This window comes from Gymnoscopelus microlampas, assembly GCF_963454915.1.
Source record: "Gymnoscopelus microlampas genome assembly, chromosome: 20".
Lineage (NCBI taxonomy): Eukaryota > Metazoa > Chordata > Actinopteri > Myctophiformes > Myctophidae > Gymnoscopelus > Gymnoscopelus microlampas.
Window position 1 is genome coordinate 38,158,354 of NC_139957.1, and position 19,346 is coordinate 38,177,699.

Genomic DNA, 19,346 nt, shown 5'->3' on the forward strand with positions numbered 1-19,346 from the left:
GGCCTACTGTATGTATAACATAGGGTTGAAGTGGTTAATGTATGTTTTATAATATAACAATTTATTTGCTTTAACCCATTGAGACCTGAAGCCGATTCTACATGTCTCCTAAATCTCAACAGTATTCTGAAAAACGTATGTTTCTATATCAGTGGTGCTCAATCTTTTTCATGTCAAGGACCCCCAAAATTATATGTATTTGGCCGCGGACCCCCATCAAAATATTTTGTTCCAGGTACCCCCCAGAAGCAACGATTTAAAGTGTTAAAAATGTTCGCTTTAAAAATATATATATTCAAATATTTGCGCACATTTTCACAAATTTTCAAAAATAGCAGATCTACAAGCTCATAGCGCGCCACTCGGTGCCGCGCTATGAGCTTGTATATCTGCTATTTTTAGCTCAAATCTAAAAATGACAAAGTTCCAGGTCTTAATGGTTTAAAAAAAATATACATACATTCAAATTTCAAAGATTTGCATAATATCTACAAGCTCAAAAAATAGCAGATCTACAAGCTTGTAGATCTGCTATTTTTGAATAGCCCAAAAGAAATCTAAAATGACCAGAGATGCTGTTAATAAGAGCTGGGGGAGGGATTAAGATTAAGACAGCCCCCCCCCCCATTCTGTCTTGTGTCAGATAATTGATTAACGAGGCGCTGGCAGCCACACACACACAGTGTCACTGGGGAATCACCCCATCGCCGCGGTGACTGAGTGACTCTCCATGTCACGCTACGTCGAATGTCACCAGCAGCTAGCTAGCTCTCCCTCCCTCCCTCCCCGTTCCAGGCCCCCACCACGCCTCTGAATGTGTTTGTACATCATGTTTAACACACACAGCATTATCATGTAGACAGAATCCCCCCCCCCCCCCCATGTTTATACTGTGTCCACAGACTAGTCAGGTGACCTGGGGGGACATGTCAATCAGTGTTGGAAATGCCTTCATTAATCAAATTTCTACGAAACCCGGTTGTTTAAATGATACAACAAATATGTACAGTAAGCTAACATCTCTACTCTCTTATAATCAATGGTATATATCCCCCCCCCCCCCCCCCCCCTGCAGGCTGAGTGCATGAATCAAATCACCAGATTCATGATAGCAAGGAAAAACAAAGAATTGAAAGAATATGGAACAACGGAGGAGGTAAATATGTGCCTTTTTGAAATGACAAATGACTCGTTATTTGTAAATTAAGTTAATATATTTGAAAAGCGTGAACTTATGCCAACATTGTGTGTGTGTACACACACACACACACACACACACACACACACACACACACACACACACACACACACACACACATATCCGACATTATTGCAGCACATCAGAGTCTAGAGCTATTGGTGTTTAACTATCATCTAACATTATATGCATAGATTGTACTCTATGTTGTACAAATGAAAAGTATTGCATGGCTTATTTACATTTTTGTTGTGTAACAAAAAAAACAACAACAACACAAAAACACAGGCTACTTGATGATGTTCCTGTGTGGAATGCAGATTCTTTTTGTAACGGTTATAACCAGCAGCAGGATAATGCAAATCTCAATCCGTTCCCACAGTGTTTTCACGGCTAGAACAACAAAGGGAAGTAGATATTATGCAGAGTAAATCTGTGGAGGAGTCTCTAGGTTTAAACAGTGTATCTGTAATGGCACAGGTGTCTAATCCTGCCGCTTGCATCTTGCGCGAGCGCTGCGGTTCAAGCCCATAGCCGTTTCTCCCTTCACTTAACCCATTTAGACCGGGAACGCATCTGTGTATTAACCACTTTATCCATATTTTGTACTTTGGGCTATTCAAAAATAGCAAAAAATGCTATTTTTGGAAAATCGTGAAGATTTGTGCAAATCTTTGAATTTATATATATTTTTAAAGCAAACATTTTTTTACTCAAATCTTTGCTTCTGGGGGGTCCCTGGAACAACATATTTTGAGATGGGGGTCCGCGGCCAATGACATATAATTGTGGGGGTCTTTGACATGAAAAAGGCTTGAGAACCACTGATATTATAGCAACACAAGTAAAGAAAAAAGAAATAAATGATGATTTCGAAGACATTTATAGAATCCCCCAGAAGCAATGATTTGAGTTTCATATGTTTGCTTTAAAAATAAATATATACAAACATTCAAAGATTTGCAGAAATTTCAAGATTTTTCAAAAAAATAGCAGATCTACAAGCTCGTAGCGCGGCACACTCGGTGCCGCGCTACGAGCTTGTAGATCTGCTATTTTTTAATAGCCCAAATAAATCTAAAAAAATGATGCGTTCCCGCCGGTCTAAAATGGGTTAAAGCAGTTAAAGCTCTTTTAGATGAAATGTCTAAGACATCTCATAATAACTTGGAGCATTCTGTCTAGAGCAGTCACTTGTAACTGTGTGCGCGCCCCCCTCCCCCCCCCCCCCAGCCTAGGCGATATTGTAATGAGCAAAATGGTTCCGTCACTCCATTATGCATACAAGCCATTGGCTGGCAGTGTGCATGTCCCTCAGGCTGCAGCATTCATTAAGGGAAGCTTACCGTGCTGAAAGCTGGAGCCCGATGATAACGGGATATGATTTTCATATTTAACCCGTTAAGACCTGGAAACGCGTCTGTGTCACTTTTTTTCATTTGAGCTAAAAAATTAAAAAAAAGCATCATTTTACACTTTTGGCTACTCAAAAATAGCAGATCTACAAGCTCGTAGCAGCTACGAGCTTGTAGGTCTGCTATTTTTTGAAAAATCGTGAAAATACGTGCAAATCTTTGAATATATATTGTTTAAAGCGAACATTTTTAACTCTATTCTTTGCTTTGAGCTAAAAAAAAAAAAAGCATAATTTTACACTTTGGGCTATTAAAAAATAGCAGATCTACAAGCTCGTAGCGCGGCACCGAGCTTGTAGATCTGCTATTTTTGAAAAATCGTGAAAATGTGTGCAAATCTTCGAATATATATTGTTTTTTTTATTGTTTATTGTTTAATTTTTAACTATTCTTTGCTTCTGGGGGGGTCCCTGGAACAAAACATTTTGAGATGGGGGGGTCGGCGACCAAAAGTTTGAGCAACCACTGATATAGAAACATACGTTTTTTTTCAGAAAACTGTTGGGATTTAGAAGACATTATTTAGTAAGAATCGGCCTCAGGTCTTAAAGGGTTAATACATTCCTTGGAAGAGCACACGCGTGCCGCAGATTGATAGAAGAATCAATTGCTACTTTAGTGAAACACTTTCTACTTTGCCCTGCAGCTATACCGATGGAATCACTCAGCCAAGAAATTAACTTTTCCTCTTTTTTACCTACTTTGTGGATCTGCCGGGTGCCGGGCGGCACCGCATTGGTTTACAGTGAATGTTATTAAGCAGCTAACTGTTTGGTATTTAACCCATTAAGACCGGGAAGGAAACGCATGTGTGTCATCTTAAGGTTTCTTTGGCTATTCAAAAATAGCAGATATACAAGTTCATGAGCTTGTAGTTTTAGAGAAATCGTGTCCCTGGAACAAAATATTTTTAGATGGGAGGGGGTCCGTGGACAAATACATATTATTTTGGGGGTCCTTGACACAAAAAGTTTGAAAACCATTGATAATAATAATGAGCAACACAAGTAAAAACAAAAATATGAAAAAAAACTTTAGGAAAAAAAAACTGTTAGGATTTACAAGACATTTGTAAAATGTTGAGTTTTTTTTTTTTGTGAATTTGTAAAAAGAAATGTAGTTAAAAATGTTCGCTTTAAAAAAGTATATATATATATTCAACCTAAAGATTTGCACACATTTTCACAATTTAAAAAAGAAATAGCAGATCTACAAGCTCATAGCGCAGCACTCGGTGCCGCGCTATGAGCTTGTATATCTGCTATTTTTTATAGAGCCAAAGAAATCTTAAAATGACACAGATGCGTTCCCGGTCTTAAAGGGTTAAGACGCTTATCAGAAAAGAAACAGAAGCCAATGCTTTTTGTTATTATGTTTTGGAGGGAGGGCTTTTTTTTCAGCCTCTCTCCCTCTCCTCCTCCTCACCTCGGTGACATTGGGGAGACATGAATCACAACTTGTGTAAAAGGATTTCTAATAAGATTAAAAGTTAAAACATTGATCCTGAAACATTATTATTTTTTTAATATATATAAATATGGCTTTAAGAGAATTCTGACCTTGGCCCGAATAAACTATCCATATTCCAAATCGAAAAACTGTTTTTTAGGCACTCGAGTTGAATTTCTTTTGAGATGAGCCTATTTAACTTGACTTAGGAGGTGAACATTTGAAGAGAATAAAAATATAAATGGTTATTTGTGAGCATGCACTATGGCAGTGGTTCTCAACCAGTGGTCCGGGGACCACCAGTGGTCCTTGAGGGGGTTCCAGGGGGTCCCCAGCCGAATGAATAGTTAGAAACCAAATTGACCCTCATGTGTCTGTAACTCTGAGAGTGTACAAATGGAACCAAATGGACCCTAACGGGGTCCATTTGGTTCCATTTGTACACTCTCAGAGTTAAGTGAACACTGGTGACGATGATACGGTGTAGATTGGGACCCACAAGAAATCAAAATAATGGTTGAGTCCCTGGCATATCTTTTCAAATGGGTGTCCGTGGGCTAACATGTGTCAATTTGGGGGTCCTTGACGCAAAAAAAAAGGTTGAAAACCACTGCACTATGGGAAGAAAATAGTCCTGTGGGCCAATGGATGTTCTGAGCACACACACACACACACACACACACACACACACACACACACAGTCCCCGACTACTAAGGATTTCTATAGTCGACTCTGATCGACCAAATGTTGCCTATAGTCCACTAATGCACCTTTTTTTTTTGCATGATTCGACTGAGATTGGCAGTCGTATCAGACTGATTCCATTGCCAATCTCTCAGTCGAATCATGCAAAAAAAGATGTTATGCAATACACATGGAACATTCCATTTGGGCCGTAGGGGTGCTTAATGTCTGATTTAGCATATACTTGCTTGGTTTCTCCCAATAAACCATGATGTGTATCCTATTTTTTCAAACTATTAGTTAATTGATATACAAATTAGGCCTCTCAGACAGTCAAATACAAAAAAAATAGGTGCCATTTTTCTGCGTCTGTGTAATTTTTTTTATTTCTTTGGGCTATTCAAAAATAGCAGATATACAAGCTCGTAGCGCGGCACAGAGTGCCGTGCTACGAGCTTGTATATCTGCTATTTTTGAAAAAATATTTTTTTAGAAAAAATTACTTTTTATATATGGTTCGACTAAGAGATTGGCAGTCGACTCAGACTCCCTCGATCGGTTAGTCGACTATTCGAGGTCAGGCATATATATATATATATATACATATATATATATATATATATATACACACACACACACACACACACACACACACACACACACACACACACACACACACACACACACACGACGTGACACATATATATATCTCATACTTTATTTAATGTACTTTTCTACAGGTGGAAGGTGCAGCACGTGAAAAACCCCAGGCTGCCTCGGCGCCGTCCTCTGACCGCCGACTGGTCACATTCACCGACCACCACCACCAGAAGACCACGACGTCGTCGTCCGGAGGGTCTTCTTCTCCCACCACGAGAGGAGTGCACTCAGGCCTCAGAGCGTCACGTCGTTCACCCCCCGATCACCTCCTCCCCCCCGCGCACCACTCCCCCAAACGTCTACCGCCAAGTGGCCTTTTGAAGGACTCCAAAGTCAGCAGAGAGGCCGCCGCCTCCGCCGCCGCCTCTCTGGACCCGGCGCCGCCTTTATCTGATGACATTTGGGGCTCAAACGGTTCCCCCGGCAGCCGTAATTTGAGTGACAAACATGAAAGGGCGCCGGCGCTTCTTCTTCTTCCATCATCTGCCTGTGCCTTAACAGCCGTCGCTGCCTCCGCCGTGTCTTTTAGAGCCTGTGACGACGGGCGTCCGCTCTCCTCGCCTCCAGTGACCTTCATGACGACGAGGCCTGAGGAGAATATTTCATCGCCTGGTGGCGGTGACACGACGACGAGCCCCATGTGGGCCGCCAAGAGCAGCGCCGCGGAGAGCACCGCCGGCAGTGCTGGAAAAGGTACTCAAATGTTTTACTTAACACATTGCCTGCCATTGACGGAGATCATTTAAAAAAAAGATACGGAGACACAGAACCAGGAGATAACGCGATCCAAAGATTTACTGCTCCATTCACTTCCTGGTTAAAATATTTTGGGAAATATTCTGTATCTCGGCTCATGTGTTTTACTATGTATTTTTTGGCGAGACATGCTATTTTCAACGGCGTATGACAAGCGAACGGGAGGTTGTGATGACATGTCTTTTTTCTTCGCGGAAGCACAGTGAAACCCTCAGTGATTAGCAACCATCAGGGGATCCATCATACTGGAGATAAATATTCTGTGGTTCTTGAAAGATTAGTCAGAATGCTTAAAAATGCTGGCAGAAGCTACAGCCTGTTTTAGAAAACCCCTGACAGTGAATGTGTTGTGTAAAAGTATTAAGTAGTAAGTCTTTTTCAATATGATTGAGTATTATGCAATTAATTCTCTGTTTTAAATAGCTTATTTAAAGCAAGGGGTAGGCTCTATAAGCTAAAAGCTTCAGCCTACACCTTTTCGGTCTAGCAGTCTTGTGCTGCTACCAAAAAAAAACTTTAACTAACTAATTTAACTAACTAAAGTATCAATACTGCAATTTAGAAGTACTCTGTTACAAGCAAAAGTCCGGAATTCTTAATTTACTTCAGTAAAAGTACAAAAGTATTGGTATTAAAATGTACTTAAAGTACCAAAAGTAAAAGTACTAAAATGTTTGAAAATAGCCGATCTACAAGCTCACAACGTGTCGCGATGCTACACGTTATATACTCGAGAGGTTACACGCACATGCACATTACTATGTGGGTGTATACAGTGTTATGCAAGACCCATACGCCATACACTGACGTGGCAATCAGCTGTCCAATTTGGCGGGTTATTTAAGCTCACCTAAATCCGCGTTCCTTCCGCTGTATTGTGTTTGCTCCTGCCACCACCCCAGCACCATCTTCTATTGGTACCATTTGTTATTGTATATCTGTCTCCCTTCTCTTAATTGTTAATGATGGTTGTCTATTTGTGCTGAGCAGGGAGAAAAATGTAGCAGAGCCTGAACGCCAAGATAAAATATTACATCGTGTTCTCCTGAACTGTCAAAAAGTCAAATAATGGCCAGTATGTTGGCAAGACTGGTTCTAGTTTTTACTTTCCAAAGTCATCAAATGATATTATTCTCCAGACCTCAAGTTTTCCTGCAAAAACTCTGTTTCATCATCATCACACCGCCAACAAATCCGTCTTTTGCTTCCAGGGCGACGTGAGAGTGTCAGTACGCCCAGCTCCAGCTCCATGAGGCTGTCGGTGAGCAGCGACAGCGACCTGTCCATTTCCCTGACCGAGTCCGAGTCCGAGCTGGAGGAGGACGAGGAGGAGGAGCCGCTACCTGAGGGCGTGGCCTACTTGGACACGCCCCCACCCGACACCAGAGTGACACCCCCACCTGAGAGGAGTGGTGGCTCCTCCTCCCCGCACGACCAGAGTCTGCACCGTCGGGAGGAAGAATCGTCCGTCCACGTCGAAGAGACCCAGAACCCCCTTCAGTTCATCGGCGATGCCATGCCAACAGATTCTGTGACGGAAAGGTAAATAACGTGGCTTTGCATCGGTTAAACCTGTTTTCAAAAGACAATTAATGAAGCCTTTTCATGTCAAGGACCCCCAAAATGTATTTGGCTGCGGACCCCCATCTCAAAATATTTTTGTGGCAGGTATTTTTCAAAAATAGCAGATATACAAGCTCAAAGCCAGGCACTCGGTGCCGCGCTATAGCTTGCATATCTGCTATTGTTGAATAGCCAAAGTATACAATTATGGTTAAAGTGATTAAAATGGTAAAAAAAAAAGAAATGTTGACGCTATATTAACTAATTTAGCTGGTGACCCCCTGCTACCCCCCCCCCCCCCCCCCAAGGACCCCGCTTTGAGAACCAATGGTTTAGGTCATTTGACAAACACTATTTTATTCAGTGACTTAAACAAAGAGGGCACGATAAACCTAAGCTATAAGCTCATACTTCTACTGTAGGTCGCCTAGCCAAAACATCTCAGCAGCAGCAGCAGTACATCATGGGGTGCTGGGGGAGGGGGGGGGGGGTTGTTAACCCATTAAGACCTGGAACTGTGTCATTTTTAGATTTGAGCTAAAAAGCATTATTTTACACTTTGGGCTATTCAAAAATAGCAGATCTACAAGCTCATAGCCAGCTTGTAGATCTGCTATTTTTGAAAATTTGTGAAAATGTGTGCAAATCTTTGAATATATATATTCTTTTAAAGCGAACATTTTTAACTCAAATCTTTGCTTCTGGGGGGGTCCCTGGAACAAAATATTTTGATGGGGGTCCGCGGCCAAATACATATAATTTTGGGGGTCCTTGACATGAAAAAAGAGATGGAGCACCACTGATATAGAAACATAACGTTTTTCAGAAAACTGTTGGGATTTAGGAGACATGTAGAACCGGCTTCAGGTCTCGATGGGTTAAAGGAGGCTGACAGAAGGGGATTGTAGGGGAGTCACGCTCCACGCCACCTCAGCCCCGGTAGCTTCTCGACAGCAGCTACAGCAGCGGCGGCGGGGATGGCACCTCATACGAGGAGCTCAGGGCCCCGTGACCGACAGTATTGCCGTAATCCGAGATAATGCTGTAACAGAGCAATTTTCCGCCTCAGAGAACCTCAGGAAGTCCCCCAGTGGAGGAGGAAATTTGGGCCGCAACAGAGTGTTCTGGAGGGTGGGCATGTGGACTAGCACTCACTGGGCCACAAATCCTCGGCTTCGGCGGTGATGATGGGCCTCTAAAAGTTGAAGGATCGAACCATACAAAAGCCAACGTGAATATCTGTGTGCCCACAGATTATGCATTTTTTTTTCTCCCCTGGAAAGTCTTTTCGAACACGAGCACTTAACCCATTGAGACCTGAAGCCGATTCTACATGTCTCCTAAATCTCAACAGTTTTCTGAAAAAAACGTTTGTTTCTATATCAGTGGTGCTCAATCTTTTTCATGTCAAGGACCCCCAAAATTATATGTGTTTGGCCGCGGACCCCCATCAAAATATGTTGTTCCAGGGACCCCCCAGAAGCAAAGATTTGAGTTAAAAAATGTTCGCTTTAAAAATATATATATATTCAAAGATTTGCACACATTTTCACGATTTTTCAAAAATAGCAGATCTACAAGCTCGTAGCGCGGCACTCGGTGCCGCGCTATGAGCTTGTAGATCTGCTATTTTTGAATAGCCCAGAGTGTAAAATAATACTTTTTAGCTCAGATGACTAAAAATGAGACAGTTCCAGGTCTCAATGGGTTAAGCTCTCGAAAAGAAAACTTTTACGTTATAGGGTAGAGTCGCTGTTCTTTCATGGAAATTCTCCATGTTTTTTTTATCTTCACTGTTGTTGTTTTTTTCCCGCCTTTGCAATGTTTATTTGCTGTTGTATAGTTTTATATTTTGAATGCACTGCAGTCAGAACAAATTGCACGCCGAGGCTTTAAGTATTACCTCCCTTCAATGTCATTTATTTATTTTGTACCGAAGCCACTAAACAGCATGGTTTTACGTCCTGAGATTTAGTGGCGAATGCATCAAATACGTTACTTTAGTTGATATCTGTAACGGCAGGGACGCGAAGGGGGGCTTTTGAACATAAAACAAGGTAGAGCTGGACGATATGGACGAAATTAAATATCATACTAGAGCACAGGTCTCCGCCAATACTGTTCCTGATTAATCCTGTCTTACCTCACTTCAAAAGATATAAATGATCTTTTGAAGTGACACACCTATTTATAGACCTCTATTTCATCATGCGTCTCGCTAGCCAATCAAAGCACACCCTTTCAACATATTGTCACGTGTCACGTGAAGCTTGACCAATGTTAGCTTGGTGGACACACGGAAGGACGAGAACGAAAACATAGTCTCCTGGCGGAGACAATAAAAATTGTGATAATATCTCAACTATCATATTGTGATACATCCCATATGAGCAAAACTAGCCCATCTACAAGTTTGCAACACGTTTGCGATCCAATGAAAGTATAAAATAGGGATTAAGTGATCATTAAAACCCAGGAAAAGACAGTACTTATGCCATATCACGATATCCAAGTCTTCCAGACAATATCTAGTCACAGGGCTCTTCAAAAGGGAGTCCAGGACCCCTAGGGGGTCCTCAGAGTTAAAACAGGGGGTCCGCCAAATCTTTGTGTGATATGACTTTTTTCTTTGTTTTTACATTAACCACTTGAAACCTAGCATCCCTTTTCTGAGGAGAACTTTAGCCAAAATGTTATACAGTAGGTGTAGACTAGGGAAAAAACAGCATCAAAAGTTTATCTGAAGCACAATTTTATACAATATAGAGGGGGGTCCTTGCTTCATCTCTCTCTCAGCTAGGGGGTCCTTGGCCTGAAACCATTGAAGATCCCTGATCTAGTCTCATAATAATGATATTGATCAAATAATGATATTGATCAAATATTGATACATTGCCTAGCCCTTCTTTAGAGAGAGAGAGAGAGAGAGAGAGAGAGAGAGAGAGAGAGAGAGAGAGAGAGAGAGAGACCTGCAGAATGGTTGTTTGTGCACATCGGGCTCTCTGCTCTGCTGTTGTAGTGCATGTGACCTCAAGAGCTGTGCAGCATGGAGAAATGCTCTACATTGTTAACACCAAGAGCTTCTGTGGATGAGCCAGGTCTTTGATGGAAAGAAAGCTCTTACATTCTCCAACACATTCTCCTTCTCTCTCCCTGGCTCTCTCTCTCTCTCTCCGTCACTCTGTCTCTCTCTCACCGTCTCTGTCTGTCTGTCTGTTTTTCTGTCTGTCAAGGTTAAGAGTTTATATTGCACTTTTCATTCGACTGACACACACAGGGGGAATACAAACTGGAGCGATTCACAACATTATCCCATTATATGTTCCTTCCAGCCTTGCTGGGGGTTCGCTGGTGCCAAAGGACAGAAATATCTCCATTGTCTCTTCAAGGATCCTGATGGCCTTAATGCGCACATCTACTCAAATGTTGCCCCTGACCTGCACCATGGTTCATAATAATGCTGCATTGGCAGCAGCGTGTGTGTGTGTGTGTGTGTGTGTGTGTGTGTGCGTACGTACGTGCATAATCAAGTTATTGGCTTAGGAATGCGACAAAAACAAAAAAATATCCATGAATTCAAGTCTCCATGGGGTGACTAATCGATAGGAAAAAAAGGCATTTTGGGGGTGAACTATCCCTTTAATTTGTTCTCCTTTGTAGCACATGTGCTAGTACAGTGTTTTTTTTTTAATTAGGGGATGCCATGAGAAGAAACTGTAAAAAACGAAATAAAATCACAAAATAATTATGTAAAAAAAAAAAAAATCTTTTTACAAAGTAAAAGAAGTAATGAAAGTAGCTAGAAAAAAAAACCTGCGTCGCACTGCATATAGGTTGGCGCCCCCCTGCGCCCCCCCCCCCAACTCAGTAAATATAGGGCCGTTCGCACTCCACCACTCCTTTTGTGTGCTGATGCAGTACTGCCGCGTCCGTGTCGGCGGCAGCGTGGTGAAATCCCCCCCCCCGACACCAATCACCCAACGCCGAGGCCGTTTCACGTGACAACACATCGTCACCCTGGAGACGGAACAGTACACACACACACACGGCGTGTGGAGTAATATCACTGCAGAGAGGAACGACCTCTTTCTCCCGGCTAACAATGCACTCATGATGATGTCGAGATGCGGACCAACGCCGTGGCGCCTAACCCATTAAGACCGGGAACGGTTTATTATCTTATACTTTTGGGGCTATTCAAAAATAGCAGATCTACAAGCTCATAGCGCGGCATCTGCTACAAGTTTTTTTTTTTTTTAATCTTGAACAATTTTGTGCAAATCTTTGAATACATACATTTTCTTTGCTTCTGGGGGGTCCCTGTAACAACATATTGTGATGGGCAATCGGCGGCCAAACACATCATTTGGGGGGGTCCTTGACATGAAAAAGTTTGAGAACCACTGATATTATAGCAACATACGTTTTTCAGACAACTGTTAGGATTTAGGAGACACTTGTAAAGATTTGCAAAAAAAATATCACGTTTTTTGAGTGGTGCCAACCACTCCTATATCTGACTTTGTTCATGTGTCCGTCCGTATGTATGTATGTATGTCCAATAAACAAACATTGATGACAACATCAATACGGGGCTCATCAAAGGCACCACTCTCTTCACACAGGGTGTGTTTTTTTCAAAAATAGCAGATCTACAAGCTCGTAGCGCGGCACTCGGTGCCGCGCTACGAGCTTGTAGATCTGCTATTTTTTTAATAGCGAAATACATCAAAACAATTACACCTATTTGTTCCCGGTCTTAATGGGCTAAAGTGAGGTTGCAGACCTCGCCATGAAACCTGGCAACAATGTACTGTATATATATATATATATATATATATAGAGAGAGAGAGAGAGAGAGAGAGCAAGCTCACAACAAATTCACTTTCTCCCTCTCTAAAGGTCTCCCTTTTGAAGAGCATTGACAAATAAAGTGGAGAGAGAAAGATGAGTATTTCAAGGCCCACGCTGATGGCAAGGGGAGGGAGAAGAGAGAGAGAGAGAGAGAGAGGAAAAAAAGACAGAGCTATTGGCCATGCTGCTTCAGCTGGCGGTGGAGAGGACTTAGCGCAGATGGATTGCACACTACAGAATGCCATGGATATCATTCAAGCTGCCGCCTTAACCCGTTGTATCCGGGAACGCATATATGTCTATTCAAAAATAGACATAGAAAACTTCAGTTTTTGAATTTTTCAAAAACTGCTATTTTTTTAAAAATCTCGCAAATTTGTCCAAGTCTTTGAATATAACTTTTGTTAAAGCGAACTCAAATGAGTAACTCAAATCTTTGCTTCTGGGGGGTCCCTTGAACAACGTATTTTGAGATCCGCAGCCAAATGCATATCTAAAAATCCTAACGGTAGGCCTATGTGGTGCTCCAACTTTTCCCACGTCAAGGACCTCCAAAATTACACGTATTTGGCCACCGACCCCCATCTGAAAATATTTTGTTCCAGGCAGGGATCCCCCAGAAGCAAAGATTTGAGTCAAAAAATGTTCCCTTTGAAAAATAAATTTCAAGAATTTTCTAAAATATACAAGCTCATAGCGCGGCACTCTGTGCCACGCTATGAGCTTGCAGATCTGCTATTTTTGAATAGCCAAAGTATAAAATAACGGTTTAAGTGGTTACACAGTATGCGTTCCCCGGTTTTAACGGTTTAATCAGGATGTTACCAGGAAACAACCTGCAAAAGAGAAGGAGCAATTGTTTGCTGACCTCTTTGACCCCGGGGCCCATTACAGATTGTCATAAATTCTTCTTTTTTTTTTCTTCTTTTCTTTTTTTCTTTTTTGGCCCCCTTTCATGTAGCGGGGGGAGGCTCAGGGTCTCTTCTCTCGGCTCGGGGGTCTTTCTGGGGGGGAGAATTCAATGAGGGCCACCCACAGCTTAATGCTCAAGAAAGACATGAATTCCCCCCCAATATCCACATGCATTAGAGGCATCCATTTCTCATTTTGCTGCCGCGCACATGACCAGATTAAAGTGTAAATCTCTCGCCAAAAGAAATCTCAATCCAAAGTCCCCCTTTTTTTCTGTTGCCGGGGTCCTTACTTATTTGAATATGTGCTTTATTTTGTCTTTAGAGATTTATTTCTGTCTGTATGGCTTTTTATGTATTTGCATATTAATCCATTATAACATTATGCCCTTTTGATTGAATGTGAAGAAGGAAATTGTCCCGATGTGGACTGGAGAACAGGAAAGCCGATATCAGCCGATTTCTTTTCTCCTCAAAGATTCCCCGATGTCCTGTGCCCTAAAAGGAATCTGATTATTCTAGGTGTTTATTGTTTTCCCTATTTTACATTTCAAGCGCATATTGATTATCAAATAGTAGTGCTTGAAATAAAATAAAAATATGTATTCTAAATTTTAATGACACTGGATAATTAAGATCTCTATCAACAGTGTGCATAATAATCTATATTCAAAGAAATTAGAGGAAAAGGGTAAATGAATAAATCTGCCATATTCGCGTCCTTAGCAGCCGACATAGATACGTACAGTACCGATATTATGGTACCAAAAAAATGCTAATATCTGCCCATATGTATCAGTCAATCCAATATTTCACGCTATCGATGATATTTTCCACCGCGTAGACATCAAATTCTCAGCATTTTATGTTGAACTACTTGAACAACCTGTACTTGGTGTTTGTATGGAGCTTTTCCTCTACAACCTGTCATGTCTTCAACATCAATAGACCTCTTCTGAACAAGTTGAAGGTCCAACGAACGGCACTCTAATCAAATCAAATTCCTCCGGCGAGACCTTGAGGACCTCAAGGAAATCTGGAGAGAGAAAAAAAAAAAAACCTACCGCAGAAATTTCAATCGAATGGCACCCAGTTTTTTTTCCTTCTATTTTTTTCTTTTTCCCAGTTTTTTTTTTTTTTTTCAATAAATAACCACATATCGATCAATGACCTCTCTATTTTTTGTGGTTCCCTTTCAGCGGTTTTAATGGGTAATAATGTTCTTTCAGGCTCTCCCACCAAGGACTAGTTCGTCTTCTGGAGAACATTGAAGGACGTCTGCAGCACGGAGGGCAGATGCAGATCTACCAGAATCCCCACGTTGATGCCAGCAAACGGAACGACATTATCAGGTGCAGACTGTCTTCTTTAACACTTTAAGTCAGGGAACGCATCTGTGTAATTTTTAGATTTCTTAGGCAATTCAGAAATATCAGATCTACAAGCTCATGAGCTTGTAGATCTGATATTTTTTTGGGGAAAAAAATGAAGATGTGTGCAAATCCTCCTATATATATATACACATTTTTAACTAAAATCTTTGCTTCTGGGGGGTCCGTGGAACAAAATATTTTGAGATGGAGGGGTATGCGCCCAAATACATGTAATTCCGGGGGTCCATGACATGAAAAAGGTTTGAGAACCACTGATATTATAGCAACATTTTTAGAAGACAGACAGATTTAGAAGACATTTGTAGATTTGCAAAAAAAATCACGATTAAAAAAACAAATAGCAGATCTACAAGCTCATAGCGCGGCACTAGCTTGTAGATCTGCTATTTTTGGATAGCCAAAGACATCAAAAAATGACACAGATGCGTTCCCGGTCTAAACGTGTTAAACTTTTTTTTCCCAACTGTAGTTTTATTTCATACATTCGTGTTGTTTATTTTGTTTTCATGATCATCAAGCCGCTTCCGCAGATTTGTAAGAAAATGTATTATCCTGCTGCCAAGGGCTCTCACTTTAGATGAAGTGTCATCACTTGGCAGAGACAACAAACACACACACCCACGCACGCGCGCACACACACACACACACACACACACACACACACAGGCTCCTAAGGGGTTTTCAAGCACAGTGGATTGTTATAGTAACCATCCTTTGCTGCTGAATTGTTGGTCTCGGCAATTGGCGGAGTGGGAGGCAGACAGAGGATGGAGTGGTCGTGTTTGATTAGGACCGGATTCCAATCTCATGTGCCTTTAACCCATTAAGACCTGGAACTGTGTCATTTTTAGACTTGAGCTAAAAAGCATTATTTTACACTTTGCGCTATTCAAAAATAGCAGATATACAAGCTCATAGCGCGGCACCGAGTGCCGCGCTACGAGCTTGTAGATCTGCTATTTTTGAAAAATCGTGAAAATGTGTGAAAATCTTTCAATATATATATATTTTAAAGTGAACATTTTTAACTCAAATCTTTGCTTCTGGGGGGTCCCTGGAACAACATATTTTGATGGGGGTCCGCGGCCAAATACATATCATTTTGGGGGTCCTTGACATGAAAAAGATTGAACACCACTGATATAGAAACTATGAGATTTAGGAGACATGTAGAATCGGCTTCAGGTCTCAATGGGTTAATACTTCCAAGGCCTGGCTAATTCACGGCAAATTTGAGCGAGGTGCATTTACAGGTAAAACATCTGGCAAAAAGAAAACCTAACCACATGAACCCTTTTATAGCGTCCTTATACTGGGGTGGGGGGGGTCTTGTAGATCTGCTATTTTCAAATGATTTTTAGACATTTTACACATTTGAAAACTTGTGAAATGGGACATTCCGCATAATGAGTACTTTATACTTTTGGTTTTTAAAAAAAAAGTGTGCTTTTTCCACCACTGGCTACCAGTTCTCACACACACACACACACACACAGGCAGTGTGAATACACATACCATACATGTACACGTGCACAAATACACACACATGCAGAAACAGGGCCAGTGTAAACATCGTGTCAAATCTCACGTCTCTCTGTCCACCCGAAGGCATCGTTTACACATGTCATGTTTGACCACGTTGGGACACGTATGGATAAAAGGGCATCGACAGATGTATGAAACTTAAACCCTAGTATATACTAAGTCCCCCAGGGGCCACTATTTTCAAATGGCCGAAATGTAAATAGGGCTCCGCTCAAGTAACTATAGTAACAAACATTTTCAAATCATTGTAGTGGAGTAAAAGTACAATATTTGCCTCTGAGCTGTAGTGGAGTAGAAGTATTGAAAATTGGAAATACTCAAGTAAAGTATAAGGACCTCAAAATTGTAATTAAGTACAGTACTTGAGTAAATGTAATTAGTTACTTTCCACCACTGCTGGTAGCAGCTGGCTCGCTTGGCCCCCATAATAAACGCCATGAACTGCTGGGGTGCTTCCTTTTTGCTAACCAGCATCTTCTGTGTGTGTGTGTGTGTGTGTGTGTGCGTGTGCGTGCGTGCGCTCGCGCACCGCAGCCTTTGTAACAGAGGAGCGGCCCTGGATAAGGAGGACCTTGAGGTGTGCGGCGCGGTCGTCCTCGGCGAGCTCCCGAGGTTGTCGCGGAGCACGGCGACAGGCGGTCTGCTGACACAGGACCTCGTTAGCGCTCGGCGGCCCAATAACGTCCGGCGCGAGGACATCAGGTAACAAGCCGCCACCGCCAGGAGCTGGAGAGCAGCCTGTTCGTTCCATATCACCGTTTCTTTTTGTCTCTGATCTGATTGTTTTGTCAGCAGCACAAACACCCTACGATCCACAGATCACATAGAGAAAAAAAGCACCTATGGGCTACATAAGGTTATCCCATTCAATCCGGGAACGCGTCTGTGTCATTTTATGATTTCTTTGGCCATTCAATAATATCAGATCTACAAGCTCGTAGCGCGGCAGCTTGTAGATCTGCTATTTTTGAAAAACCTTGAACATTTTAGCAAATCTTGAATATATCTTTTTTAAAGCCAACATTTGTAACTAATCTTTGCTTCTGGGGGTCCCTGGAACAAAGCATTTACATATCATTTTGGGGGTCCTTGACCTGAAAACGTTTGAGAACCACTGATATTATAGCAACAAAAGTTTTTGTTAGGATTTAGACGACATTTATAGAATCGGCAAAATTGCCTTTTTTTTTTTCTCATTTAAAACAAAATAGCAGATCTACAAGCTCATAGCGCGGCACTCGGTGTTCAGGGCTCTCCCCTCAGTTCAGGGCTCTCCCCAGGCTGGCAGAGGGAGAGTAGCGCCCAGGATTACCAGGCTAGGCATTGGCACTGGGTGGAAAAAAATAGGGTTACAATAAGGTTTGTTTCTCTTCATAAGGGAAGTGACACGATTTAAAGCCACATTCTAAGTAAATTCCAGCCTCTATACTGCTATAGAAGCCTACTTTTGTCTTTGGTCATATTTTTACAGGGGGGAGGAGGGGGGGGGGGGGGGGGGGTGTTGAAATAAGCACCGACTTCCTGCACACTTCTCCTTTGATACGGTGTCCCCCGTCCCCCGTCCCCCCCCCTGTCCACAAATGGAAAGGTCATCGGCTGGCTGTCACCTTTGGCTGCAAACGCTGCACGGGTGAATGTCACGAGCAAATTAAAATGGCCCTATCTGTGCCGCGCAGTCCTGGTGATAATGAGTGGTAGTCACCCCCCCTTGGAACCAAATCCGTGCTCCGCTTCACCACTTTATTGATTTGGGGGCGAGACCTTTTCTGGGGCGGCTATAACGCTATACTCAATCCAAAAGAAACACATCTAGCGGTGTCATTTTAACCCATTAAGACCGGGAACGCATCTGTGTAACCACTTAAACCATTTGTTTTATACTTTGGCTCTTTAAAAACAGCAGATATACGAGCCCATAGCGCGGCACCGAGTGCCGCGCTATGAGCTTGTAGATCTGCTGTTTTTTTTGAAAAATCTTGAAAATGTGTGCAAATCTTTTAATATGTATATTTTTTAAGTGAACATTTTTAACTCAAATCTTTGCTTCTTGGAACGAACAACACATGTTGATGGGGATCGGCGGCCAAAAACATATAATTTTGGGGGTCCTTGACATGAAAAAGATTGAGAACCACTGATATAGAAATATAGGTTTTTCAGAAAACTGTTAGGATTTAGAAGACATTTTTAGAATCGGCTTCAGGTCTTAATGGGTTAAAACCCCCTTCTCTTTCCTCTGGAGATGCCCGTTGGCTGGTTGACCTCGCACCCAGCTTTCAGCCTGGAGTACGCCGCGCGCGTGCGTGCGTACGTGTTCTATTTGTGCTTGAACTCAATTAAGTGTCATGCACTGTATGTGCGTTATGTTACGATGTGATTTTAAAAGGATCCCTTGCTAATAAGCCAAATATATCTTAACACATTATAATTGACCTCTATCACAAAAATGTAAAATGAAAAACACCTTCAATATTTTAGTTATTCTAGAAACGGTGCATCTTCTACTCAAGAGGGACAAGGCCAGACCTATGGAATGTATGGAATGCAATATGCAAATAAAAAAACAACTTAATACTTCTTAAGGTTATGAGCATCAAATCAATATTTTAAATGTTTTATTTGCACATGCACTCTGTACATTCCATAGGGCTAGACCACACGTATGACAAATGACATCATCAACTTGCGACGTTGCATTGTCCCGCCTGAGTAAAAGATGCACCGTTTCTAAAATAACAAAAATATTTAATATAGGTGTTTTTAATTTTAGTAATAGAGGACAATTATAATGTATTAAGGCATACAAGGGTTGTACGGCAGGGATCCTTTTAACATTGCGTTCTGAAGGGAGGACGGGGACGACTACACATTGTACCATAAATGATATTATTTATGTGTACGAATTTTAAATACATT

The 19,346-nt window shown here is 41.7% G+C and overlaps 1 protein-coding gene across 1 annotated transcript in view; it reads left to right on the plus strand.

Moving 5' to 3' along the window:
• kiz (kizuna centrosomal protein) overlaps nucleotides 1-19,346 on the plus strand; it is a 73,800-nt gene that overhangs the window by 11,379 nt on the left and 43,075 nt on the right. The window contains exons 4-8 of the mRNA XM_084044646.1: nucleotides 1,076-1,156; nucleotides 5,488-6,100; nucleotides 7,375-7,705; nucleotides 14,721-14,843; nucleotides 16,965-17,132. Coding sequence (XP_083900772.1) covers nucleotides 1,076-1,156; nucleotides 5,488-6,100; nucleotides 7,375-7,705; nucleotides 14,721-14,843; nucleotides 16,965-17,132 — 1,316 coding nt within the window. The remainder of the gene's footprint in view (nucleotides 1-1,075; nucleotides 1,157-5,487; nucleotides 6,101-7,374; nucleotides 7,706-14,720; nucleotides 14,844-16,964; nucleotides 17,133-19,346) is intronic.